General features: G+C 54.9%; 1 protein-coding gene across 1 annotated transcript in view; it reads right to left on the reverse strand.

The window, feature by feature from the left end:
• Window positions 1-510: 510 nt before the first annotated feature.
• The window catches only part of MAPKAPK2 (MAPK activated protein kinase 2), a 28355-nt gene continuing 2697 nt past the window's right edge, over window positions 511-26168 (reverse strand). Inside the window, exons 2-10 of the mRNA XM_064399035.1 lie at window positions 7564-7703; window positions 5788-5852; window positions 5070-5149; window positions 3529-3655; window positions 3247-3322; window positions 3014-3138; window positions 2674-2759; window positions 1930-2010; window positions 511-938 (exon numbers count right to left, since the gene is read on the reverse strand). Of these exons, the coding sequence (XP_064255105.1) occupies window positions 795-938; window positions 1930-2010; window positions 2674-2759; window positions 3014-3138; window positions 3247-3322; window positions 3529-3655; window positions 5070-5149; window positions 5788-5852; window positions 7564-7703 (924 nt within the window). The 3' untranslated portion in view covers window positions 511-794. The remainder of the gene's footprint in view (window positions 939-1929; window positions 2011-2673; window positions 2760-3013; window positions 3139-3246; window positions 3323-3528; window positions 3656-5069; window positions 5150-5787; window positions 5853-7563; window positions 7704-26168) is intronic.

A 26168-nucleotide genomic window follows, 5' to 3' on the forward strand; every position in this document is an offset into this window, starting at 1 on the left:
GGCTCAGGCTGTGCCACCTCCACCCCTGCCCTGGCACCCCCTGTGCCCAGGGACCCCCCCAGGGCAGCAGCACCCGGCTGGGGACGGGGTGAGGGGGGGGCACATCCCTGCAGAGCTGGGGGGACAGCACGGCCCCCCCCGAGGTCAGAGCTGCATTCCAGGCCACGCAGGGGCAGCCAGAGCAGCTGCAGGCCCACGGACAGACACACACCCCACACGGACAGACAGACGGCGCTGCCAGGCAGGGCCCCAGGGAGGGCTGGGGCGCTGCTTTTTTTGGCTCCTGTGCTCGATTTGGTGGCCACAGGGACCCCCCCACCAGGGCAGCAGGACAGGGGGGAGGGCAGCTCTCCTTCCCTGGAGCCTGTCTCTAGCCAGCATCCACACAGGGTTCAGCTCTACAGTAGTTTTTAAAAAATATTTATATGTTATATACCCTAAAAAGGTCACCACAGGAGTTTCCATGTCTTTGGAAGGAAGGAGGAGGGAAAAGAGGAAAAAAAAATATATATATAAATCAAAACTGTTTCACAAAAGAAAAATAAAAAACCAATTATTGGCGGCGTTCACCTACAGGACAAAAAAATCCCTGGCTGCAGGTGTGGATCTGAGGGGGCATCTCACCACCTGCTCCAGAAAGGTCAGAAACACAGGTGAGTAGCTAAAAATAACTAGTCTGGTATAAATGTCTGAATTCCATGCGCTCGATAGAACAGTCTGTTTCTTTTTGTCTTTTTTTTTCCTTAAAAAATATATATATATAGTTATTGCTTTCTGGAGGGCTGGCAGGGCCCTCAGTGGGGCAGCGTGGTGGGCTCGGGGGGGTTGGCTTTCTTCCTCCTCTTCATCAGCAGAGGGTTCGAGGAATCCTCGATTTTCTTGATCTTGATTTGTTCGTAGTCCACCCTCATGGTGGCCAGGGCACTGGTCATCTCCTCCTGTGGGCAGGGGGCACAGAGCCATCAGCAAAGCCCCCCCAGGGTGGAACAGGGGTCTCCTCGAGCCAGGTCTCGAAGCTCTTGGAGATTTATTTCACACCCAAGATAACCCAGCTACCTCAGAAGGCATAAAATCAGCAGGATGGCTTCTGTGGCGGTGTTGGAAACAGAAAAGTTTTAATAAAAGGCAAAATAACAAAACTCTTTACAGAGAAAAACCAATCCAGGTGCAAGAGGTTCTTGCTCCTGGTAAAACACCTCACAGAAGCAATTAGTTCCTTTGTTCTCTTATTTTTCTATTGCTTAGATGGGATTTTTTGGCTCCTGTCCAATTAGCTACCCTTAAGTTTGAGGTGAAGTCCCCCAGGTCCTATGAGATGCCTTTTCACCCAAATGAGGAGAGAAACTTCTGGGCTCTTTCCCTTTTTGAGGAGACAAAGGACAGTTTTGTCACTCCCTCAAGAAGGGGCACATTCCTACCCCAGGGTCCCCAGAGCAGCTGGAATAAACTGCAGCAGGGCCTGAGTGTCCCACTGCCACATTTTCCAGCTCCCTCCCAAGCACAGCTCTGCCCCGGAGCCAGCACGGCCACACCAAACTGGAATCATGGAATTGTTCAGGCTGGAAAAGCTCTCCAAGGGGATTGAGGCCAAGCCCTGTGAGGGTGGCATGGGATTCCCAGAGCAGCTGTGGCTGCCCCTGGATCCCTGGCAGTGCCAAGGCCAGGCTGGCTTGGAGCAGCCTGGGACAGTGGAAGGTGTCCCTGCCCTGGCATTTGAGGTCCCTTCCAACCCAAACCATTCTGTGATTCCATGGTTAACCCAACACAGCCACTCCACACCACACCATGTCCCCAAGTGCCATATCCATGCAGCTTCTGAACACTCTTAGGGACAGCGAACGAGCCTGGTCTGCCACACCACAGGAGAGGGCATTCCCCAGATGACAGAGGGGTGCAGAGCTCGCAGACAGGGACAGAGAGAGGTTTTACCTTCACATCCTCCCACAGGTCCTTCTCCTCCTTCAGCACACGGCTGGTGTGCAGCGGGGTCTGGGGCACCTGCATGGATTGCTGCCAGGAGAGGGGAGGAGTGTGAGCTGGGAGCCACAGGCATCCAGCCCATGGATCCCATCCCCATCATCCCATCCCATGGATTCCATCCATCCATCCATCCATCCATCCATCCATCCATCCATCCATCCATCCATCCATCCATCCCATCCATACATCCCATCCATCCATCCATCCCATCCCATGGATCCCATCCCATCCCATGGATCCCATCCCATCCCGTGGATCCCATCCCATCCCATGGATCCCATCCCCATTATCCCATCTCATCCCATGATTCCCATCCCCATGGATCCCATCCATCCCCCCCATCCCATCCCACCCCATCCGATCCCATGGATCCCATCCCATCCCATGGATCCCATCCCATGGATCCCATCCCATTCCACCCCATCCCATGGATTCTATCCATCCCACCCCACCCCATCCCATCCCATCCCATGGATCCCATCCCATCCCATCCCATGGACCCCATCCATCCCATCCCATCCCATGGACCCCATCCCATCCCATCCCATGGACCCCATCCATCCCATCCCATGGATTCTATCCATCCCACCCCATCCCATGAATCCCATCTGATCCCATAGATCCCATCCCATCCCATGGATCCCATCCCGTGGATCCCATCCCGTGGATCCCATCCCATCCCATCCCACCCACCATGATCCAGGGGTGGTTCATGAACTCCGTTATCGTCATGCGCTGGGTCGGGTCTGTCTTCAGCAGGTTTCGGATCAGCTGCTTCACTGCAGGGGTTGGGGCAGGGTCAGGGGCCAGCAGCTCCTGGGGGGCTCTCCTGAGCTCCAGCCCCAGCCCCAAAATCCCTGTGTGCCCTCCCGAGTGCCCCACACCCGACCCTGCACAAACCCTGCAGCAAAAGCCTCTCCAGCAGAGGTGGAGATGCTGAGAGGTGAGCCCTGACACAGCCAGGGGTTTGAGCTGCTCGCAGCCCTCCAAAGGAGACCTCAGGCTGGGCACAGCACCCAGGGACCACGTTTACCTTCCTCTGACACCTCGGACCACTCGGGGTTGGGAAACTCGTACTGGCCCATTCGGATCCGCTTCTTCATGCCAGGAGAGATGGCCAGCCCGTGGTTGGAGTAGAAGGGGGGGTACCCGCACAGCCTGCACCAGGAGGGGGAACAGAGTCAATGTGCCACCCCAAGAACCTCCCTGGGGGCACCAACAGGGCACAAGGCAGTGCCAGGAGCAGGAGGGAACCCTCAGACTTACAGAATATACATGATGACACCGAGGGACCACATGTCACAGGACTTGTCGTACTTCTCTGGGCCCAGCACTTCTGGGGCTGGTAAAAACAGAAAGAAAATCCTAAATCTGCGTGTCAGCACCGGGTGAGAGGGCTCTGACAGACACCAAGAGCCACTGTGGGAAGCGCTGCTGGAGCAGCCCCCAGCTCCCCGCTGCAGCCTCCAGGCTGGATGCAGAGGTGATGGGCTGCTCCAAACCCCCCAAACCCTGCAAACCCCCAAGCCCAGCCCCACAAGCACTCACCCACGTAGTAGGGCGTGTAGCAGGGCGTGGCCAGGGAGTTGTGCGTGGTGGTTTCCTTGGCAAAGCCAAAGTCGGTGAGTTTCAGCACGGCGTTGGGCCGCTTGGACGTGTACAGGAGGTTCTCTGGCTGGGAACACACAGGGGACAGGGAGTGAGCTCCATGCTCACAGGGAGGGGAGTAATGTGCTCTGACCCCATGATTTCAGGAGGCTGAACAAATGCTTTATTATATAATTATATATATATATATATATAAAAATAAAATATATATAATATATTATATAATATACATAATAAATAATAAACATAAAATAATAATATAATATATATTTTATATATTTATATATATTTTGTATCATATTTTATATATTAGTATATTATATTTATTATACAATTATATAATGCTTTATACGCATTATAATTATATAATGCTTTATTATTACACTAATACTATCTATTAAAACTATACTAAAGAGATACTGTATGTGAAAAATGTGTATTTTATGATTGGCTTTTCGCAAATGTTAAAATGAATATTTTATGTGTTACGTTAGGAAGTTATGCTGTGTTAATTTTCTTAAGTAGTGTGGCAAATATAGTTTTAGGTTATGACATAATGTTAAAACAGAAACTATGCTATGTAAGATCCTTTTTTTTAAGAGAGGACTCGCACTGAGATAGCAGCCACAGGACATCTAAATCTTTCAGAAGAAAAGAATTTATTGCTCTCTTATCAGAAGAAACTAACTTCTTCCAGCCTCACTCAGCCCTGAAGATGCCGTCAGGATTCAGAGGAAGAAGTTGACACTGACCAGACAGAATCCTTTGTTTGAATGGAATTTATGCATCATGTATGAGGTGTATGAATATGCAACAGGCTGTTGCTTTTAAGGGTTAATCCTCTGTTAACGTGGTCCTTTTTTGGGCTTATTTTGCCCAGAAAGAGGTACCTGGACTGTCTGTAACTCTTGTTTTTCATTGTCTTGTATTGTCCTAAATCCCAATTGTCCAAATTTTTATTACTCTAATTATATTGCTATTTTAGAACCATTTCATTATTATTAAGCTTTTAAAATTCTAAAAACAAGTGAGTGGCGTTTTTCACACTATACTACAAAGATACTACACTAAAAGGATACCACACTAAAGAGATGCTACAGAAAAACCTGTGACTGTAGAGATGCTACAGGAAAACCTGTGACTGTAGAGATGCTACAGAAAAACCCGTGACTGTAGAGATGCTACAGAAAAACCTGTGACTGTCTCCAGCCAGCCACCACACAGCTTTTTTCTAATCAGCCAACCAGTCTCAACAACCATCTTCTCCAGTAAACAATCTCCATAACCCATTCCTCATGTGCCAAACAACAGGCGCAGCAAGCAGAGATACGAATTGTGTTCCTCTGAGCTTCCCACTGCCCTCCCCAGGAAAAACCCTGTGAGAGGGAATGGTGTCTCTGTGTGTTGAATGTGAACGCCACGTGGAGCAGCAGGGCTGGGCCAGCCTGGCCCTGGCAGTGCCAGGGGGCTCAGGGTGGTACCTTCACGTCCCGGTGCGCGATGTTGATCGAGTGCAGGTACTGGATGGCTTCCCCAATGCTCTTCATGATCTCCGAAGCCTCTGCAGCAGCAAAGAAACCATCAGAAGCCAGTTTAAAAGGGCACTGCTCCCTGGGGAACTCTACAAACCAGGAGCCAAAGAAGCTGGCTGGGGTCAAAGGGGTTTGCTCAGCTTGAAGTTCCCCTTCCCGTGGAGTCTCTGCCACTCCCCATCCCTGGGTAAGGAGCCTGCAGCTCCCAGAAACTCCAGGGGAAGGGATGGGGCAGAGTCCAGCCCCTGGCCCTAATAGCCAGGAGGGGCTTGCACAGTTTAGGACACCCAAGCAGCAAGGAAGCCAGCTGGGAAAGGTTTGCCCTTAGGATGGGAAGTCAAGGGGACAACGGGGTCAGAGTTTGGGTTATGTGGTTGCTTTTCCTGGCCAGAGGAGTAGAGGGAATGAGATTAATGAGATCTGTAAGAACCACAGCCCATGGACCTAATTTTTTGAGGGAGGTGGATGTTTCTGACAGGAGTGGGATGGACAGAGTGTGGGAGCAGCTGAGAAAATACCGCCTCACCCTATTCTCAAGTAAACATGAAAAGCAGGGCCCCTTGCACCCACATCCTCATTCCCTGAGTGCAGAACTCTGCTGGGGATTCAGAAGGGTCCCTGAGGGGATGGAGGGGACTGAGAGGCCAGCAGGAGGTGGGCTCCATACCCCGTTCTGTGAAGGCCTGGTCTCCCCTGTCCTGAATGCGGCTGAAGAGCTCCCCGCCATCCAAGCTGGAAGGGAAGAGCTGCTGTTACACACCTCACCCCGCCCCAAGCTGCACCAAACCCTCTGCTGCAGAGCAAGAAACAATCCCCTTCGCCATCCAAGCCTTGGGTTGGTGCTTCTGGGGCGTTTCAGAGCCTCCTCCTTCCCGCAAGGAGCGGAGCTCTGAGCAGGCGTGGCCACCCCAGCAGCCCACAGAAACACATTTACAGTAAAGGCAGCAAGTGTGGCTTGAAGTGGGTGAGAGCACTCCCAGCACACGTGGCCTCCTTTTGCTCACAAGCCAACTGCCTCAGCAGCACCATGACCCAGCACAAAGTGCTGAGCAAAGCTCGGGGCACGGTGAGATAGCAGCAGTGTCACAGCGGGCTCCCCAGGCTGGGACACAGAGGCTGGACCCCACTGCAGCACGGCCAGGTCCTGTGGGAGGTGTTCAAGAACTCTGGTGGGGTTCCCTCCCCAGGTACCCTCAGGGAAAAAGCAGCTCCCACAGAGATCAGGACTGAGGTATGGGAGAATTCTCCATGAGAGCAGGGATAATGGCACTTCCTGCCCCTGCCTTATCTGCCCGAAGCAGGAACAGTTTGGCTTTCCCAGAGCTGATAGCATCTCCCTGACATTCACTGACATCTGCAGCAGCAATAGCCTGCAGCCCTGGGGACCCTCTGCTGCACAGAGCCTGGGAGGAGGAATCCAGGGCAGTCAGAATGGATCCAGAGCCTGTCAGGAGGGATCCAGGGCAGTCAGAATAGATCCAGAGCCTGTCAGGAGGGATCCAGAGCCCGTCAGGAGGGATCCAGAGCGTGAGAGGACAGATCCAGAGCCTGTCAGGAGGGATCCAGAGCCTGGGAGGAGGGATCCAGAGCCTGTCAGGAGGGATCCAGAGCCTGTCAGGAGGGATCCAGAGCCCGTCAGGAGGGATCCAGAGCCTCTCAGGAGGGATCCAGAGCCCGTCAGGAGGGATCCAGGGCCTGGGAGGATGGAAGCCAAATCCTGCCTTGCCATGGGTGTTACCCCATAGCATCCCTCGGTCACGCAGACAGTCCTGGGGACTCTCCTCCTACCCCTCAGCCATTCTTTCCTTCCCCACTGCCCCCCCTTGCCCATCCCTGGCTGCCCAGAGTGCCAGGGCTGTTCTCAGGTGCCCGTTTCCCCACAGGAGCTGCTCTGGGGGCTGCTGTGCCACGTGCCCTGGCACTGCTCCTGCACCCGCTGCCCCCCCGGGCGATCTACCAGCTTGCCAGAGGAGAGGTTTTGGCAAGGAAGCTGCATCAAATCACAGCTGCGGTTGGGATGTGGTTTCAATACTTTCCCCTTCATCCCTCCTCCTCGTCCCCAGGTTAATACCAAGCTCCTACCCGAAGCAGAGCTGCAGGCGGTGCCGGGGCAGCACCAGCGGTGCCAGGGCAGCACCAGCAGTGCCAGGGCAGCACCAGCGCTGCCAGCTCGGTCACTGCCCCACCGCAGCCTGCCAGGAACCTGCTGCCTAGCCCAGCTTTTGCTGGCCAGAGGCAGTTTGGTTATGACCCACCTGTGAGAACCACAGGCCCCGAGCTGAGCTTTTTCAGGATGACTCAGAGCCAGCAGCCCTCGCTGTCCCCGTCCCTCCAACACCATCCCCACAGCTGCATCCCCCCGGCATCCCCCGGGCTGGAAGGTGCCCACCCCGCTTCTGGCAGCCCCCCAGCAGCCTGCAGTGCTCCTGGGCCGGGCGCTCACCACTCCATGACGATGAGCAGACACTTCCTCCCCTGGTAGAGGTTCTCGTAGACGTCCATGATGCGCACGATGTGCGCGCACTGCGACGCTCGCCAGTGCAGCTCCACTTCCCTGCGGGCCTTGGGGCAGTCCTGCAGCATCTGCGGGAGAAGGGACACCCTGTCAGCCCCGAGACACCCCCGGGCAGCAGGGTCATGACCCCCGGCTGGCACCGTGGCCACCAGAGAGGACGCGGGGGCGAGGGCAGGGCGCTCCTGCGGGCGCAGAAGCGCTCTGGCAATGCCTCCATCCCCATCTAGTGGGAACACTGAGAAGACGTTTGCCCTCAGCTTGCCCTTCCTCCCGAGGTTCATAAACGCTTATTCGGGCTGCCTGCCACCTCCCAGTGCACCACCAGCAAGATCTACTGCATTAATGAGCCATTCTGCACCCTGATACCTTCAGCGCTGCACCCCTGGGTGCCACCGAGCATCCTCACCCTCACCTTTGCTTTGCTGTCCCCATCATCTCCCAACCATCAGCCTGCTGCTCCAGACAACAAAAACTCCATTACCACAAAGTCAGAGCCCAGTAGCACCCGTGTCTGGGGAGGGAACAAAGCAAGCATCCAGATGTTCCCTAAATTACAGCTCTTTAATGAGCCCCCTGCCCTTCCCAAAGACAGCTCAGAGTTCCCAGGTGCAGGAAGGATTTGTTTGTCTGCCATAGACTATTAGTTATGATGTTTGTCAGGATAAACAGCCAGCCTTAATTATTGTGTTCCTAAATATAGAACAACAAACGTGTCTATCTTGAGCACAGTTCATTTTCCTTCCTGTCTCCAGCAGCCTTTGGGGCCGGGCTCAGCCTCTGGAGCAGCTCTGCCCCTTGGAGCAGAGCGAGCAGGGGGATGTGGAAGCACACCCCCACCCTGCAGGAAACAGCAGGTTTGGTCATTTCACCAAGATTTAGACAGAAAAGTCCTTCTGACCCCTCTGAAGTCCCCCCAAGAGCAGAGGAGCATCAGCCCTGGGATGCTTTGCAGGGCCCAGGGGGGTGCTCAGCACAGTGGGGTGTGGTATTTTCTGAGACCCCCGTAAAAGGGAGGAAATTATGAATCTGACTCCATGTTCTTAAAAGGCTAATTTATTATTTTATGATCTATATTATATTAAAGAATGCTATACTAAAATTATACTAAAAATAATATAGATATAATGAAGAATATCTGTAATATCTATATCTATAGAATATCTAGAATAAGAATATCTATACTAAAGAATAGAGAAAAGATACACACAGAAGGCTAGAGGATACTAAAGGAAAACCCGTGACTCTCTCTTCAGAGAATCCGACACAGCTGGCTGGAATTGGCCAATAAATAAAAACAATTCACATGCAACCAACAAAACAATCACCTGTTGGATAAACAATCTCCAAACCACATCCCAAAGCAGCAAAACACAGGAGAAGCAAATGAGATAATATTGTTTTCCTTTTTCTCTGGGGCTTCCCAGGAGAGAAATCCTGGGCAAGAGATTTTTCCAGAAAATATGACGGTGACAGTGGGGATCTCACAGAAACAATAACTAACTCCCAAAATCCACACAGAGCCCGTTTCCAGATGAAACACTCCCTGATGGTGCTGCCCTGGCAGAGTAACCCTGCCCAGAGCAGCAGCTCTTTGCCACGGGGAAGGGCACAGCCAGGCTGTGCCCTTCAGCCACCCACCCAAAACACCATCCCCAGCTCTGGTCACCCCTCTTCCACCTCCCCAGGCAGAGGAAACCTGTGGGAGCCTGTGGGAGGCTGCTGGCACCCAACCACCAGAAGCTCTGCAAGGAGCAAAGTGGCCAAAGCCAACCTTTGCACAACCTGACATGGCTCACCCCAGCAGCCTCAGGGCAAAGGAAGACAGGGCAGGAGGCTGGACGCCCTCTCCTTGTTCCTCTATTGCTTAATTACCCTAAAAACTGCATCCTGCAGGAGCCAAAACCATAAGCAAGGGTAACATCAGCCCCCAAGGAGCCGTGCAGAGGGCACTGCAGAAAAGCCTGGCTATTTGCAGCCCCACTCTGAAGAGCCTGGCGTGGGGAGCCAGGAAGCTGAAGAGAAAAGAGAAAAACAAAACAATTTGTAATTATGCACCGGGAAAATGGACCAGCAGGAAGCAGCTAGTTAACATCATTCTGCACAAAGACAAACAGCAGAGGTACAGCAAAATACATCCCATTTTTAGAGGTCACTCTGAGTGCTTTTATAGGAGATTAATTGGATTTCTAATGAAGTAGGAGGCAGCAGCCTCCATTACCTGTACCAGCACAGCCCTGATGTTTGTTTTTGTACCCAGGCAAGCTCTGGGAGCAAAGAGCTGCCCCGGGGTTCTCAGAACACCCAGCTGTGATCCAGCTGCTCCCTCCATCCCCTGCTGGCTTTGCATGGACAGGTGATGGAGAGGCTTCAGGAGAAGCAGATTAGGCCTCGTTAAGGCAATAATTTGGTTAATTTAGGAAGTATTCCTAGTAGCAGCAGTGTGAGGGGGAGCTGAAGGCCAGATGCACACCCCACTGCTGCTGCCAGAAGGACACGGAAAGTATAATTGACTCTTATGACCTAACACTGTCAGGTTGTAAGAATATTTCCTCTATGATTTTAATGAACTCTCACTATATTTTATGATATTAAGAAAGCTGATAAGCCCAGAAACACTTATAGTGTATTGTAATCAGGAAATAGCTGGCTTCTGATTGTGATGGTGTGAATTGTAACACGTGTATTGTCTCACCCTTCTCATGAGACTGAAAATGGAATAAAAGCTTTTAAACCACCTCTCAGTGCCCCATCTCTGGGTCAGAAAAGATCATAATCCAAGAGACAAGGCAAGGCAGAGGCAGCCCACAGCCCCAGCAGCACCCCAAAGCTCCTGCCCTCAGCACAGGCTCCCTGTGCCCTGGGGTGCCAGGAATGTGCCATGGCACAGCAGTGGGGCAAGAGCAGCAGTGCCACCAGCCTGTCCCCTTCAGTGGGAGCCAGCAGCTCCCAGAGCTGCCAGCCTTCCCTCCCACTGCCCAGCCAGCAGTGCAAGCTGGGGTGGGTGATGTCCTGTCCACATCCAAGGTGTCTGGGGTGTGACAACACTGCCCACGTGCCAGTCCAGCTCTGGTGCCCAGGGCAGCCCGTGGCTGAGGCAGGATTTGTGCTTCTTGGCTCCCAACAGGGAGGCTGGGATGGCAAAATCACCTCGTGTTCCCCCGAGGTGCAGCAAGGATGAATGCCCCCATCCCACCCCAGCTGATTTTCAACCCGGTAATCTGGAGCACAGCCAGGGTTAACCCTTCGATGGCCAAGCTGCTGACTGCAGACAGCTGCTCTCAGCTCAGCTTCTCCAGCTCTCACCTCCTGTTCCCCTTCCAAAGAAGGGCTCTTTGGAGATCCAAGTGTTCATTATTTCAGAGGGAAAACGCTGTCCTTCCTGCCGGAGAGGAGGGCTCCTGCCGGAGGGCAGTAACCGGATCCCGCGTTACACAAGTGTCCTGGCAGGGCACAAGGGCAGCGCTGGGGAGAAGCTCTGCCAGCACCTCCGAGCAAACCCGGCCAGCGGCCAGGCAGGAGGAGCTGCATCCCTCTGCTGGGTGCTCCAGGTGCTCAGCATCTCCAGACACCAGCTCCTCATCACAGAGCACCCCAGGGTCCCTCCAGCATGGCAGGGGACAGGGCACAGCCTGAGCTGTGCCAGCCCAGGGCTCTGCCCCATCCCATCCCTGCTTCCCGTGGGCACCTCCCTGCAGGAAAGGAGGAGCAGGGAAAGAGCCACTCCACCCTGCTGGCGATTCGGGAGGAAATTCAGCTTTCAGCCGCATTCCAGCTCCCCTCCCAGCAGCCTAACACCTCTGAGATTTGGGCAGACAGCGTTTGCTGCCATCCTGAGCCTTGGCTCAGCCCAGCTCCCCCAGGAGCCTTTCCATGCTGCGAGAGAAATTAGTTCTGTGCTCCTCTAAACGCCCTCATTAGCTTCATTAGAGCTCCCACACTGCTGCCATCAGAGCATGGCACAGCCCAGCCTGATGTGCTCAGGACCCCGAGAGCAGCAAAGGCTCCTCACGAGCTCCAGCAGCACCTCCGGGCTCTTCCCCACCTTGGAAACACAAACCCTGGAAGCAGCTCCTGAAAACAAAACAGCTCATCGGGGCTTCTGCAGGGGAACAGCACCCCCTGAGCAAACCCAAACCCCGGCCCCAGCCTGGTCCTGCAGCATCAAAAATCAGCCTCAGCTCCAAGGAAGAGCTCAGCACCACATGGGGCAGAATGTCCCCCCCATCACCTCAGGACAAGCACAGCACAGGTGGGGAAGGGAAGGGAGGAAGGGAGGAAGGGAGGAAGGGAGGAAGGAAGGGAGGAAGGGAGGAAGGGAGGAAGGGAGGAAGGGAGGAAGGGAGGAAGGGAGGAAGGAAGGAAGGAAGGAAGGAAGGAAGGAAGGAAGGAAGGAAGGAAGGAAGGAAGGAAGGAAGGAAGGAAGGAAGGAAGGAAGGAAGGAAGGAAGGAAGGAAGGAAGGAAGGAAGGAAGGAAGGAAGGAAGGAAGGAAGGAAGGAAGGAAGGAAGGAAGGAAGGAAGGAAGGAAGGAAGGAAGGAAGGAAGGAAGGAAGGAAGGAAGGAAGGCTCTGGAGCAAAGCAGGGGCTGGAGCTGCCCACGCTCACGTTCCTCTCCCAGCGTGTCCTCAGGCACCACTGATTCAGTCCCACGCCTCCTCCTGGGATGATGTTCCATGAGTCACGACAGGTTGGAAAAGGAAGCTCCCTCCTCCCCTGGCACGGCAGGAGGTCGCTGAGGACACTGTCCCACTGTCCCTCCTGTCCCACTGTCCCTCCTCGCTGTGGGTGCCACCCCAGCCCCAAACGCTGCTGCCCCTCGGCGAGCCAAGCACACTCAGAGGGGCAAGGCATCCCTGCAAGAGGGAAAACTCACCTCCCACGGGCAATTCCCATGGAAAGTGAGGGTCAGGCTCACACTGGGGTGTTGAGCTGTCCATTTTCCAGGGCTGCCCCACGCTCACCCCGGGCTCTCCAGCTGCTCTTGCAGGCAGGGTGGTTTTATTTCCATGCCAATTTTGATCCCACCCTATTCTCCTCAGTCCCCAGCAGAACAGCACAGGCCTTGCAGCACCCACCCCTCCAACAGGGTGTTGTACCCAGGCCCCAGCATCCCTCCTCAGAACCTGTCTGCACCACAGGGGTTAAAAGAAACTCTTCTTGAGTTGCAGTAAGAATAAACCTACAGCGAAGAGAGGCAGGCTGTCATCCCCCAAATTATCAGCAGGGAAGCAAAGCAGAGCTTCCCCCTGCCTGGAACACACACGCAGGCTTTGGATTCCCCTGACCCGGCTAGCACAGGGCAAGGAGCATTTTTTCCTAATAAAGCAAAAGGGTTTCTCTTCAAAGGATTTTCCTCTTCTAATCTTCCCCTGCAAACTCGCTGCCAACTGGCGTCAGCTGCTTTACACATTTGTAGGGCCAGTGCTGGAAGCTCTGCACAGGCTGTTCCCAGCTCTCCCTGCACTGAGCTGAGCCTGTAAATGCCAGAATATTTGGGGAGCCCACAGGTAATGAGCCCAAAGCCACCCCAGACACGGCTGGGAGGGAGAGGGCAGCAGAAGGACGTGGAAGCAGCAAAGCTTGGTTCCGCTTTTGCTGTTTATGAGCTGCAAAAGAGAAATAAAATCACGAGTCCCAGAGCCCCTGAGAGGAATTGTGTTACCAAACAGAGGGAAATTCATGGTTGAACCACAAGGCAGTAACAATTAAAGGTGCAGCTCAGGAAGCCTCCCCCACATCATCGTGGCTCTTACATAAATCTTTACATTAACCCCATCCCCGCTGCTTCCACCCACCACAACCTGCCCCGCTGCCCTGGTGACGGGACTTTCCCAAGCTGGGCTTCATTTCTGCTCTGCCCACGCCCAAAGAGCCACAAAAAGAGTCTGAAGCCCCAGCAGAAGAGGTGAAAGCCTCATCCTCACGTTTGTTTTGCCCGGGGAAAGGCAGCAGCAGAGGTGACGTGTCCCAAGGAGGAGCAGTGTGGGTCCAGCAGCATCCTGCCCACGGCGTGCCCCATCCTGCCAGCCCAGGAGGGCTCTGGGAGGGTGGCTCTGCTCCTGCCTTCAGCCAAGGTGGTTTGCCAGCTGACAGCAGCAGTCATCAGCCACCCACCTTGCAGAGGGATGGGGCAGTGCCACCAGAGCCGGGTGGATGCTGAGGCTCCGACCCACACAATCAGCTCCATCCTCCACCTCGGGGGGAATGGAAAGGATGGAGAAAGGATCCCAGCAAGAGAAGATTGTTTAGATTAGAAAGAGCGAGACAGGAGAGGCAAGAAGGCCGAGCAGAGGCGAGCTGACACACACACACACACACAGACATACACACACAGACAGACACACACAGAGACACACACAGAGCTGGAGCTGCTCGGCCGCATTCTCCCAGCCTGAATGATCGCAGCGCTGCGAGGAACACCGGGAGCTGGGCAGAGCCTCCCTGTGCACAGCTGAGCCGAGCAGCCAGCCAGGCGTGAAGAGGCTGCGAGAGCCAGGGGACAGCTACAAACCCTGCCAGGAGCAGCACGGAGGGAGGCACATGTGGCAGAGGGGCAGAGGGGCAGATGTGGCAGCAAATGTGGGACAGATGTGGCAGCAGGGGCAGATGTTGCAATGGGGGCAGATGTGGCAGAGGGAGGCAGCTGTGGCAGCAGGGGCAGATGTGGCAGAGGGGCAGATGTGGCAGCAGGGGCAGATGTTGCAATGGGGGCAGATGTGGCAGAGGGAGGCAGATGTGGCAGTGGGGCAGATGTGGCAGAGGGAGGCAGATGTGGCAGCAGGGGCAGATGTGGCAGCAGGGAGGCAGATGTGGCAGTGGGGCAGATGTGGCAGCAGGGAGGCAGATGTGGCAGCAGGGGCAGATGTGGCAGAGGGAGGCAGATGTGGCAGCAGGGGCAGATGTGGCAGAGGGGGCAGTGTCACAGCGGGGGCAGATGTGGCAGCAGGGAGGCAGATGTGGCAGAGGGAAGCAGATGTGGCAGCGCTCTCGCCACTCCTGCGGGCGGTGTCGCAAGGGGCAGAGATGGAGGCTGGCCGAGGAAGAGGCAGCTGTCACACGGCGCTTTCACAAGGGGCCTCGCTCGCCCGCCAGCGTTGCACAAGCCCCGGGTCCCCTCCTGTGCTCCCCTGCTCAGGGGGTCCCTGCCCGGTGGGCGATGCTCGGGACCCCCCGCCCCGCAGCCCCCCTGCCCGGGGCATCTGCTGAGCATTTCTCTCCCCCTGCGACAGATGCAGCAGCCATTGAGCCTTTTCAGGCGGCAACAAAAGCCTCTCGAGGCACACAAAGGCGAGGAGCAGAAGAGAGGCCTGGGTTTAAATAAGAGCCACCTGCCAGGGGCCCGTGCCCCCCGTGCGGCCAGCCCCATTTCCCAGCAGCAGAAAGGTTCTTGGCACGTCCTGGAGATGAAACGTCCAAGTGGGGATCCAGGAGCAGCACCCTGGATGCTGAGGGAAGGGTCCCAGCGTGGTGGAGGCGTTGGGGATGAGGCTGGAGGGAGGAGATGGAGGTGGGTGGGAAGGGGCTGTAAAAATCACAGGAAAAAGTCAGAGCAGGTAAATGGCAACAAGGCAGCAGCACGAAGCATCCCCGCTGACTCACACCCATCAACAGGCTGGGGCTGGTGTTTAAAGGAGACAAATAAAGAGTGCCGGCTTCATTTATCTGAGAAAAACAAAATTAGGGGCCTATTCAGCCCCGTGTTTTTGTTTTGGGAGCCTCCTCTTCCTTCCAGCCCTCAGCAGCAGCCAGTGCTGGGTTTGGCTGACTCACCCCAGGCTCATCTCTCCAGGAGTGAGGAGCAGGAGCAGCCCAGGCACGAGCCATGGTCACAAGGTCCATGTCCTGCTGTGCTGGAGTGACAGAGCCGCCACCCTGCCAGGACCTCCCCGTGAACCCCACAGGGACAAACGGGGTCACAACGGCCAAAATGCTCCAACCCAGCCCATCCCATCCCATCCCATCCCATCCCTGTCTAAAGACATCCAATGTCACTGCCCACCAGGAGCCACCACAGCACTGGGCTTGAGCAGGGAAGGGACCCGTTGCCTTGGGGCCAGAAGAAGCCACAGCCCAGCTCTGAACGGAGCCATTCAGGGCAGGGATGCTCAGATGCTCTCTGCAAACCAAACCCCTGATCCCACACAGCTCTTCTGCCTCTGCCAGGGCCTTCCATCCACACAACACCAAGTGAAAGGGAAATGAGGAGCCATGGGAAGGGCAGAGGTCTTCCCAGCCACACACAGCATCTTCATCTTTCCCCCTCTCTGAGGAGCTGAGGGCTGGGGTCAGCTCCTCCTCCCCACCCCTCTCCTTGCCAGATTTGCTATCGAGCTGACAGCACCACGAACGGAAAAGCACACATGTGCTTTTATGATAGGAAGTGGTTGTTATTTGCAGGTGTGATTAATACCCAAGTAAACACTGATGTAAACCATTAACTCAGGGCTGACCTATGGCCTCTGTGCTTCCCTCCCACAGGCAGAGCTTGAAAAAACCCCTCATCAGCAGCACTGCATGGTGCTGCTCCAGCAGCCCTGGACCCACAGCCAGGGGCTTCCCCTGAGCATCTCTGTGGTCCTGGCTCCACCAGCCTGCCACCACCCTGGGGACAACCCTGCCTGACCTTCCCGCTACCTCTGATCCCAGGGACAGCCCTGGATCCCCCACACCTACATCCCAGAACTGCTTTTATTTCGGGACGTGCACACCCATTCCCTGAACGCTCCAGCTGGAAGTGATTTTGGGGAGAGGCCCAGACCCACGCCTGCAAGCAGAGCAGCTGTGAGGCCCTGCCAGAAGAAGCCCCACAACACTCGCTGCTTCCCAGCAGCTCCTGGGCTTGAGCTCTGCCCAAAAATGAGATTTCTGAGGGTTCAGCCCATGGGCAGGACAGAAGAGAGGCCGCCACCCACCCCCCAGCACAGGGATCCTGCCTGCAGCCTTTCAACACAGATCTTCCTGCAGCATAAATAAACACATGTATGTTTAAAGAAAGACAAAAAAAAAAAAAAAAAAAAAACAACTGAAACACAAAGCTGCATCAAGGCCAGCCCCTCCTGAAGTGCCACTCACCCCTGGCACTGGGAGCAGGATGGCCTTGGGATGTGTTTCCTCCACCAGTGCCAAGCCTGAGGAGGGTTTCATTTACGCAGCCCCGGTGACGACAGCCCCGTTTTGCATCACCCTATCTTCCTCAGCTGTTTGTTTAACACAGTTTCACCCCTGCCATGGCTTTGTCAACACCAGGGCACAGCAAACACCTGGCTGAGATAAGCCCAGTTGGTGCAGCCCAGCCCTGCAGGGATGCAGAGCAGAGCATCCCCCGGTGCAGGGACCCACCTGGGCAGCACCCAGCAGTGCCAGGGGCTGGGCTCACACAGAGCCCTCAGCAGGCACCGTGCCACACCAGCCTGGAGGCTGCCAGACTGCTGGGAGCAGGAAAAGGCTGGGCCAGGAGCAGCTCAGGGGTTTCATAACAGGGCTTTGCGTGCGCAGGTGCTCAGAGAGGCAGCCCTCCTCTTCCTCCTCCTCTTCCTCCTCCTGCTCCCCTCACATGGCACAGCAGCCACAAACCTCTGTCACCACCAGCCCCCATGCCCAGGGCAGGGAGAGGGGATGGCAGTGAAGGGGCAGAGGGGACTGAACCCCGCTGGGTGATGCAGAGCTGGTCAGGGGCACACATCCCCCCCAGCCTCTCCTCTGCCATCTCCCCAAAGCTCTCAGTGCAGTCTCCAGGCTGTCCCTGCCCCACAGGCCTCCCTCCTCATCCTCCTCCATCACACGGAGTTTGTACAGCTCCAGCAGCCAGCAGGGCTGCTGGAAACCCCCGTCTGCCAGGAACCCACGTGGGTGAAGAGCCAAGCAACACCCCAGACTCGAGACCCAGCACTACCCAAGGCTGTGCACTTCCACTTTACCTACAGCAGGCTGGATTTTAGGGGAAATCCTGGGCTCTGAAGCAACGCAGTGAAAACCTGAGAGCCTCCTGCCAACCCAGGAGCCAAGCAGGGCTCTCCTCCTCCAGCAGCTCCCCGAGGCTCCTTCAGCCAGCAGGAAAACACAGTTGTGTTTCTATTTTAAAAAAAGCCCTTCTCTGCATCCTGCTGGCACCGCATTAAAGCTCTCGGGACATGGTGGCTATTCTGAGCTCCCTGCAGGCTCCTGGCAGCCCCAGGAGCCTCCACAGCACCTGTTGGCAGCAGCAGCCGTGTGGCCCCAGAGCTGGGGAGGTTTGGTGCAGCTGGGACACAGCCTGGACCAGCAGGGTCCCAGTCAGCACCATCACCTCGAAACACCTCGGCCAACAAGTGTGCAAAACTCACCACAAAGTGCCTGGGGGCACAAACCTCTAAATAACCAGGGGGGAATTTCCCCCCTGTTGGTGTTACCGAGGCTGGGCTCAAGGCAGAGCAAGGAGTCACTGAATCATGAAGAGGTTTGGGTTAAAAGGAACCCTAAAGAACATCTCATTCCAACTCCTGCCATGGGCAGGGACACCTTCCACCAGACCAGGCTGCTCAGAGCCCCATCAAACCTGATCCACTTTTGTACTCTTTCAATATACAGCAAAAACACGTGTGGAGAGCTCACAGGAAAGAGTCACTGATCCTCCCATGGATGCTCTGTACCCCACTGCCTGACAGTGTTTACCAGCAGGCCACTTGATTTCCCACCAAATCCCACGGGCAGCAAGTGGTCTGGACTCATTTTGCCTGCTAGATTAAAACGGGGATGGGATAAAGGGATAAACGCACGGATATTTAAACAAACCAACAGAAAAACCTCCTCCTGCAGCTACTGCTGCTCCCCTGGCAAACAGCCTGCTCTCCTTGGGCATTCCCATAGCCAGCTTTTAATAGGAACCCCTGCTCTCAGCCAGCCTCACACAGTCCCTCATCCCAGGGCAGCGTTACCCGGGGTGGGTGAGCAGGGGGCAGCGGCTCCCTCGGGGTCAGCCGGGGGCTCCCGGGCCCTGCTTTGCATGAATTTAAGCTTTTTTCAATCCCACTGATTCACGAGAAGGGCTCAGGGCTGGGGGAAGCCAAAGAGCAGACAGGGCAGCCTTTGTGTGGCCCTGGTGGGCTCTCAGCCCCCGTGCCCCCCACGCCAGCCCTGCAGCAGAGCCCGGGCACTGCAGGAGCAGCGGGGCTGGCACGGGGCTGGCACGGCCCCACAGAGCCTGCAGCAGCACCTCAGGCAGCACAGCCTGGTTTCCTGACAGGAATGAAGCCTTGAAAAGCCCCTCACTGCACTGTCCCCAAATCCCACACAGGGCAAGGCTTAAAAAAAACCCAACAAGCCTGGATGTGGCACTGGGTGCCAGGGTGCAGCTGGGGTGTCGGGGCTGGGTTGGATTCAATGATCTTGAAGATCTCTTCCAACCTGGTCATTCTGTAAATTGTTTTTTCAGGGCTGCATTTCAAGTGGGTATAAGATGTGATGGTCAGCAGCTCAGTCACTAAAACCCTCCAAGCATCAGCACCACGGCCCAGGCTGCAGTGACATGTGCCTGGTTGTTTCAGGGCAATCTTTGAGGAGAAGGAAACATGAAAGGTTAAACCAGAGGTGCCTGACCTGCTAAGAACACACTGCCCTTACTGTCAGAGCCTGGCAAAACTGAGCTAAAGGGATGCCCTGAGCTTCCTAAACCCTCTCCTTGCCCTCATTAGCTGGACCCACAGGGCCATGCCTGTGCTGCAGCTCCTCCAGGCGAGGCCCAGAAGTGGGAATGTCACCCCAAAGCACTGCACTGAGCACTCAAACATCACCTCCCACAGCCACCCCAGGCTGTGGCAGAGGCAGAACCTCAGAGCTGCTCCACAGCTCCCAGGAAAAAGCAGCTCTGGCTCCCACCCAGCCCGAGCTCCTGCTCCCACCCAGCCCGAGCTCCTGCTCAGTGGCACCCAACCCACTTTAACCCATTCAGAACCTCCTCATCATCTTCCTCACCCAGCTTTCATCAGCCCAGCGTCGCAGGGCTGGCTGTCTCCTCCAGCAGCAAGCAGCTGGGGAATGGCACCACCAGGACACTTCCAAAAACTCCCAGGGACCTGGAGCTGAATCCCACCAGCCAGGGAACATCTCATGTCCTGGCAGAGCTGTTCTTTGCAGCAACTCTTCCTCACCACAGGAGACTGGGAGTCTGAGCTCCGAGGTGGAAGCAGCAGGGTGGGAGGGGATGGAGAGGAGATGTCAGTGTGCTGCTCCACCACAGCAGGGTCATTCCTCGTGGGAAACACTGAGGACAAAAGCAAAAGGCTTCCCAAACCTCTTCCAAGCTCCTGGGCCAGCATGGGGCAGATGTTCTCTCCAGGAGCCTGGGAAGACACCCAGCAAGGGCTGCAGCACCTCCAGGCTCCCCAAAACAGCCCTGTCCCCGTGCCAGCACTGCTCTGCCGGAGGCATGGGAGGTGGCACGCCAAAAATGCCAAATTCACGGCTCTGATGACTTCCAGGAGATAACCTGAGTTTAAACTTCCTGGCAAGCCTGCCCTTCCCAGAGCCTCTTGCACAAGACCCGCCTGCCCGGGGCTCCCTCAGAGAATCCACCCAGCACAGCCAGGTTGGGAAAGGGCCCAAGGGGAAGAGAGAGTCACACCAGAGCCCCAGGGGACCCGGAGCAGGCTGCTCCAGGTGACAGTGGCCTGCTCACTAAAACAGGTGGGGACAGAACAAGTTTGAGCTGCTGCTAACGCCGAGCTGGGAGATGCCACAAGGCTCACTGCTGCTGGAATTCAAAATTCAAAACCATCCCTGCCACCACACACCTCCCCTGCTCTTGACTTTATTTACTGCTCTTGTTAGACTAAGCTGAGCATAACACGCATACTTTCGGGTTTGTTTGGGCCTGATTGCATCTGCTTTTTGGGATTCCAGCCCCATTCCCTGGAGCCAGCTCCCGCCTGCACCTCGGGGCACGGCAGGAGAGGAGCTCCTGGAACTGCAGCCCAAGGGGGACACGCTGCCAGATTTCCACAGCAGCCCCGGCTTGTGTTCCAGCCACATTTCCCTGAAAACACACACTTGGCAGGACATGCGAGGAGCCTTTGGAGAGGCTGCCCCAGCCCGGTGCAGGGCAGCAGGCAGGGCTGTCCAGGCTGCTCCAGCTCAGAAGATGCTCCCAGTCCAGGAGATGCTCCTTGGAAAGGGACAGCACTAATGGCCCCAGTCCCTGAGTGCTGCTGTGGCACCTTGATTTTTTAAGATTTTCTAAGCTTTCTGATGTTTACATTCTTGTAACGAACTTTCTCACACACTTTCTGTAAATAGCTTAATGTTTTACATTGTTTTATGGAAGAAGAGAAATTTGATGGACTGTTGGTTTTTTCAGTGTCATTAGAGAAGTGATACTTTCACCTTCCAACCCACTGCCACTTTTAGAAATCTATAAATGTGGAAATCAGAAAGTAAACTACCCCTTTTTACCTCGAAAACAGCAGCGTGTTCACGTTGTGTTTTCGTGTCTTATAGTGACACTGCTGGACCTGAGATGACCTGAAACAGAAAGTTTTGCTGGAGGTGCTGTGAGGCACAAAAATGTCACGTGGAGAGTGTCACTGGGAGGGGGCACAGGATCCACTCTGGGAGTCCCAGCCTGCTGTGACACAGGTTTAGCCTGACCCAGAGTGTGGGGCACACAGTGACCCCAAAGCTGCCTGACCCCCATGTTCTGGAAAGGCTGAGCTCAAAACAGGCACCCACCTGCAGCCAAGGGCACAAAGCAGCAAACTCAATTATGGTGACAAAGGAAATTAATCCATGCCTCCCCTGATCCCCAGTCTATAGGCCAGACCAGACAAGGACACCAAGAGCAGAGCAGCAAAGCCCCAGCCTGGCTGGGAGCCCCAGGAACATTCAGATCTGGGTTTGTATTTTGGACTTTATCTCTGGTTTAGGCTGCAGGGCAGCCAGGCACGGAACCACGTGCGGCCCTGACGCCAAGGGCCTGAATAATCTCATTACATATGACAGCAAAGGCTGTGCCAGCTGCACAGCTGCTGAGCCAGAGCTCACCTGCCCTCCCCGCTGGGACAGGGCACGCTGGCACAGCACTGAGGGAAGGCCCTCACCCACAAGAAGATGCCAGCATCCTTCCTGGAAGGTGCCTGTGCTCAGCTGGGGCTGGGCTCTGTCTGCAGGAACTGACAGAACCAGAGCACACAGCCTGCAGCTGCGCCAAGGGAAATACAGATTGGATATCAGGGAAAAGTTTTTCACACAAAGGCTGATAAAGTGTGGGAAATTAATTTCTAGAGAATTAGGCATTTACAGCACGGTGTGGCAAAAGCTGGTAAGCCAAGAAACACTTTTAATGTATTGTAATTAAGAAATAGTTAACTTCTGATTGTGATGGCATGAATTATAACACCTGTATTGTCTCACCCTTCAGATGAGACTAAAAATGGAATAAAAGTTTTTAAAACACCTCTCAGTTGCCCCATCTCTGGGTCAGAAATGAGAATAATCCAACATTAAAGTTCTGGAATGGCTGCCCAGGGAGGTGGTGCAGTCACCATCCCTGGTGTGTTTGACAAAGCCTGGATGTGGCACTGGGGGCCAGGGTGCAGTTGGGGTGTTGGGGCTGGGTTGGACTCGGTGATCTTGAAGATCTCTTCCAACCCAGTGATTCTGTGAATCCTCCTTGGCAGCACCAGAGTGAAGATGGAGCCACAGGGGAACTCCCAGGGTGCTCAGAGTAGATCCTGTGCCCCCCTCCCAGTGACGCTTTCCACGTGACATTTTTGTGCCTCACAGCACCCCCAGCAGAACTTTTTGTTTCAGGTCATCTCAGGTCCAGCAGCACTCAGGGACTGGGTGCCTCAGTCCCCTCCCCAGGCCACAGAGGAGCAGCGAGTTAATGCAGCCATTAAACCTGCCAGCCCCTGTAATCCCCACCTCAGACTGGTAAAATCTTAAAAGGCTGAAATCTCTGAAATGACTCAGCCACGGGGTACAAAGGAAGAACGGTTTAAAAGGCTGTTAAAGCTCTCTGCTTTCAGACCTGCTCTTGCTCCAAGCCCTGCACGCTGCTCCCCATCCATCTCCTTTGGGGAAGGGCCACAGAGCTGAGAGCTCTCCCCAAAATGAGCCCCCAGGCTCTGGGCACACTCACAGCCCTGTGCCAGCCAGAGCTGAAAGGAAAAGATGTTTTCAGAGAGCAAGAGAGTCACAAAATGGTTTGGTTGGAAGGGACCTTGAGGGTCACCTCCTTCCAACCCCCCCACCATGGGCAGGGACACCTTCCCCCAAACCTGGCAGGATTTTTCACCTTGCAGAATGAGGATGGGACCCACTTTCAGTGGGATACAGACCTCAGGGTGATGTTAAATTCCACATGGCACCCCCAGACATGACCACGATGCTGACTCAGTGGGACTGCCCAGGCTCCAAACTGGTTTTCTGGGGAGTGGTCAGGCCAAGCTGCATTCCCATGCCAGCCTCTGGAGCTGGTGGAGGGATCACCCTGGTCCTGCTTCAAACTCTCCCTTCTCCAAAACCAGCCTGCAAGATCAGCCAGGCCCTGAAGACCCTCCCCAGCTGCTGCCCCACCTCTGCAGCCCACAGAGGAGCTGAGCAGCCTGGGGTGGGCACGGGGCTACCTGGGACACCTGGCACAAGCCAGAGCCATGGAGCTGGCCTGGAGTGGGCAGGGGGCTACCTGGCACAAGCCAGAGCCATGGAGCTGGCCTGGGGTGGGCAGGGGGCTACCTGGGACACCTGAGCACAATACAGAGCCCTGGAGCTGGCCCATGCCAGGCCCATGCCCCACAGACAGCCCTGGCACAGCACAGGGGAGGCAGAAAGGGAGGCAGAAAGGGAGGCAGAAAGGGAGGCAGAAAGGGAGGCAGAAAGGGAGGCAGAAAGGGAGGCAGAAAGGGAGGCAGCACGTTATTCTTGGAAACCAGGAGGTGAGGTCATGCTGCCTGAATGCTGCAACTTGAGGCCAGACGAGCGGGGCCAGTTGTGCTTGGAGAGGAGCCTGCCTGCTGCAGCGAGGCCGTCGGCAGGTCGGGAGGCTGCCTGTGCTCCCAGCAGGAGGAAAGGGTTTCTGAAGGAAGGAGGGCTCTTCCCGCTCAGTTTCTCAGCAGACAGCAAAACCACAGCAAAAGGATGGGTTTGAAAAGAGCCAAGCCCTCGGAGCATCCTGGTGTGGGGCAGAGGAGCCCAGCAGGAAGGCTGAGGAGGTGGCAGACCATAAAGCTGGAGTGATGCTGCTCCTGTGCCACACATCAGCCCAACAGCCACTCCTCCAGGTGCCTCCCACACACCTGCACCACCCTGCAGCCCAGCAAGAGCTCTTCCATCCCATCAGATACCACAGCACATCCCAGAGCTGTCTGTGAAGAGAGAAGTCACCAACCTGATCCTTCAGGCTCCCTCAGCAGGAACCTTCCAGGAGTTTTCACCACCTGAAAATGCTCCAAACATGCCAGGAGACCTGGCTCTCAGGCTGCACAGCTTCAGCTATTATTTGAGGTATTATTTGAGGTATTATTTGAGGTATTATTTACCCATTGTTTTGGTCGTTTCAGAGTATGGCAAAGCCCAGCCTCTGTTCTGCATCACTGCTCAAGGCACAGCCATCACCTCCACAGCCCCACGAACCAGCTCTGCCCTGTAACGAGGCTTTCCTGCCCTGTGTATGGATGTGGTGGCACACACAGCACTAACCTTGCCAAAGGCCAGCAGGGCTCAGTGTGAATGGCAGAATCATGGTTTCACCTGGTGCTGTTTGGCTGTTAAATCACACATGCAGGGGCTGTGTTGTCACCCTGCGTGCCACAGGCAGCTCGGCTCCTCAGCCCGGTGCCGCCTCTGACGTTCAGTAAATCACTGCATCTCAGCTCCCCGCCTCTGAAAACATGGGAAACGTCTTTTGCAAGACCCATGGCTGATGGCATTAGATCATTATGGAGAGGAAGAGCCCCGCCACTTCCTGAGCACGTACCAAAGAGAAAGCCCCTGCTCCCAGCCTTATCAGTCCATCACAGTCCTAGCTCTGACTGCTCAGAACATGTGAAGTGTTTAACAGAGATTATGGCAAATCCTAAATCGTTTAAACAAACTCAAACCCCAAGTCAGTAGGCTCCTTTGGTCAATGAGATAATAAACCACAGCTTTGGAAAAGTCCCGGTGATGTCACTGCAGTTTCCACAGCTTTTCAATCACATCTCGCACAGAAGGCCACAGCGAAGACATTTTTGATTATATAAAATACATGGCAGAGCTAATTAAAAAACCATCTCTCCGCTGAGAGAGGGACAGAAGAACAGCAGACACAGCAAGCTGTTTCCCATGAGCACGAGCCCAGGATCTCCATTTCCTCCCTCACTTCAGGGATGTTTTCCCAGATGGATTTTTGGAGGGACACGGGGCGCTTTGGCTGCACCAACTCATCCACAGAGCTGCTCAGCCATCAGCTCCGAGCTGCCTGCCCTAATTCCACACCAGGCACCTTCCCAGAACAGCAAACCACAAGCACCATCCTCCTTCCTCCTTCTCCACCAGGGGAACCATCACTCAGGGGTTATCAGATGAGGCCAAGAGCGAGACCGAGAGTTTCGCAAACACGCCCCAAAGCACCAAGGATGCTGCAGAAAAAATCCACGAGCAGCCTCCACAGCCCTGAGCTCCTCCAGCCCTTCCAAAGCTCACCAGTCCACGTGAGGATCTCCTGCTTTGAAGGTGAAGTCAGCAGCCAGGTTTGTTCATTTATTTTAAAAGAAACCTGCTCCACAAAGAGCTCCATCATGCAATGCATACAACAGAGAAAAACTCATCACCTGAAACACCAGTCCCCACTCTCCAGCCTGGTTTAGCTGCCATTTCCTCGTGGAATTAAGGCAGCCAGCCCAAAGATTAGTCTTAAAAGTGGAATTTGCAGCAGGCAAAGAGCCCTCACTCCCAGCCCCACCACTGCAGCCTGACCACAGCCAGCCCTGCCAAGTCAGGCCAGCAGTGACCTACATACAGCAGCCTCCACAGAAATTACAAGCCTAATTTTGCCTAATAATAAATCACACCAAGGTACAAGGAAGAAGGGAGTAAGGAACCAGGCTCATTCATCACCTCTCCCCAGGCTTTCTGTTCCCACCCTGCAGCAGATCATCGTGCTTCAAACAGGGTCAGCTCACGGGTGACTGGGACCATCCATGGCTGCTTCACACCAGATAATTCAGGGATGCCACACTTCAGGTACCAAAATAATGCTATAAAACTGGGGGTGGGAAACAGGAAGATGAACAAGAATCTATATGAAAAGTAGAGGAATCTCTTGTTTTCACCCAGCTACCACACAGCAAGCAGAACTACCATCCATTAACTCTCACACAGGATCATTTTGTTTAATGATGTGTCTCTGCCATGGACTATTGCTCTGGAACAAGAAGAAAATTGGCCCTTATGTTTTCACTGCTGCTAGAACACTTTCCCCAAGCTCAAACTCTCCTGGAGCACTGAAAAGTTCTCTTCAGCAAAGTGACTCTCAACAAAACCCTTCCCAAAAGCACCTCTTGATTTGGGAGGAAGAGCTTTA

Source organism: Passer domesticus, chromosome 25, assembly GCF_036417665.1.
Source record: "Passer domesticus isolate bPasDom1 chromosome 25, bPasDom1.hap1, whole genome shotgun sequence".
NCBI classification, from domain to species: domain Eukaryota; kingdom Metazoa; phylum Chordata; class Aves; order Passeriformes; family Passeridae; genus Passer; species Passer domesticus.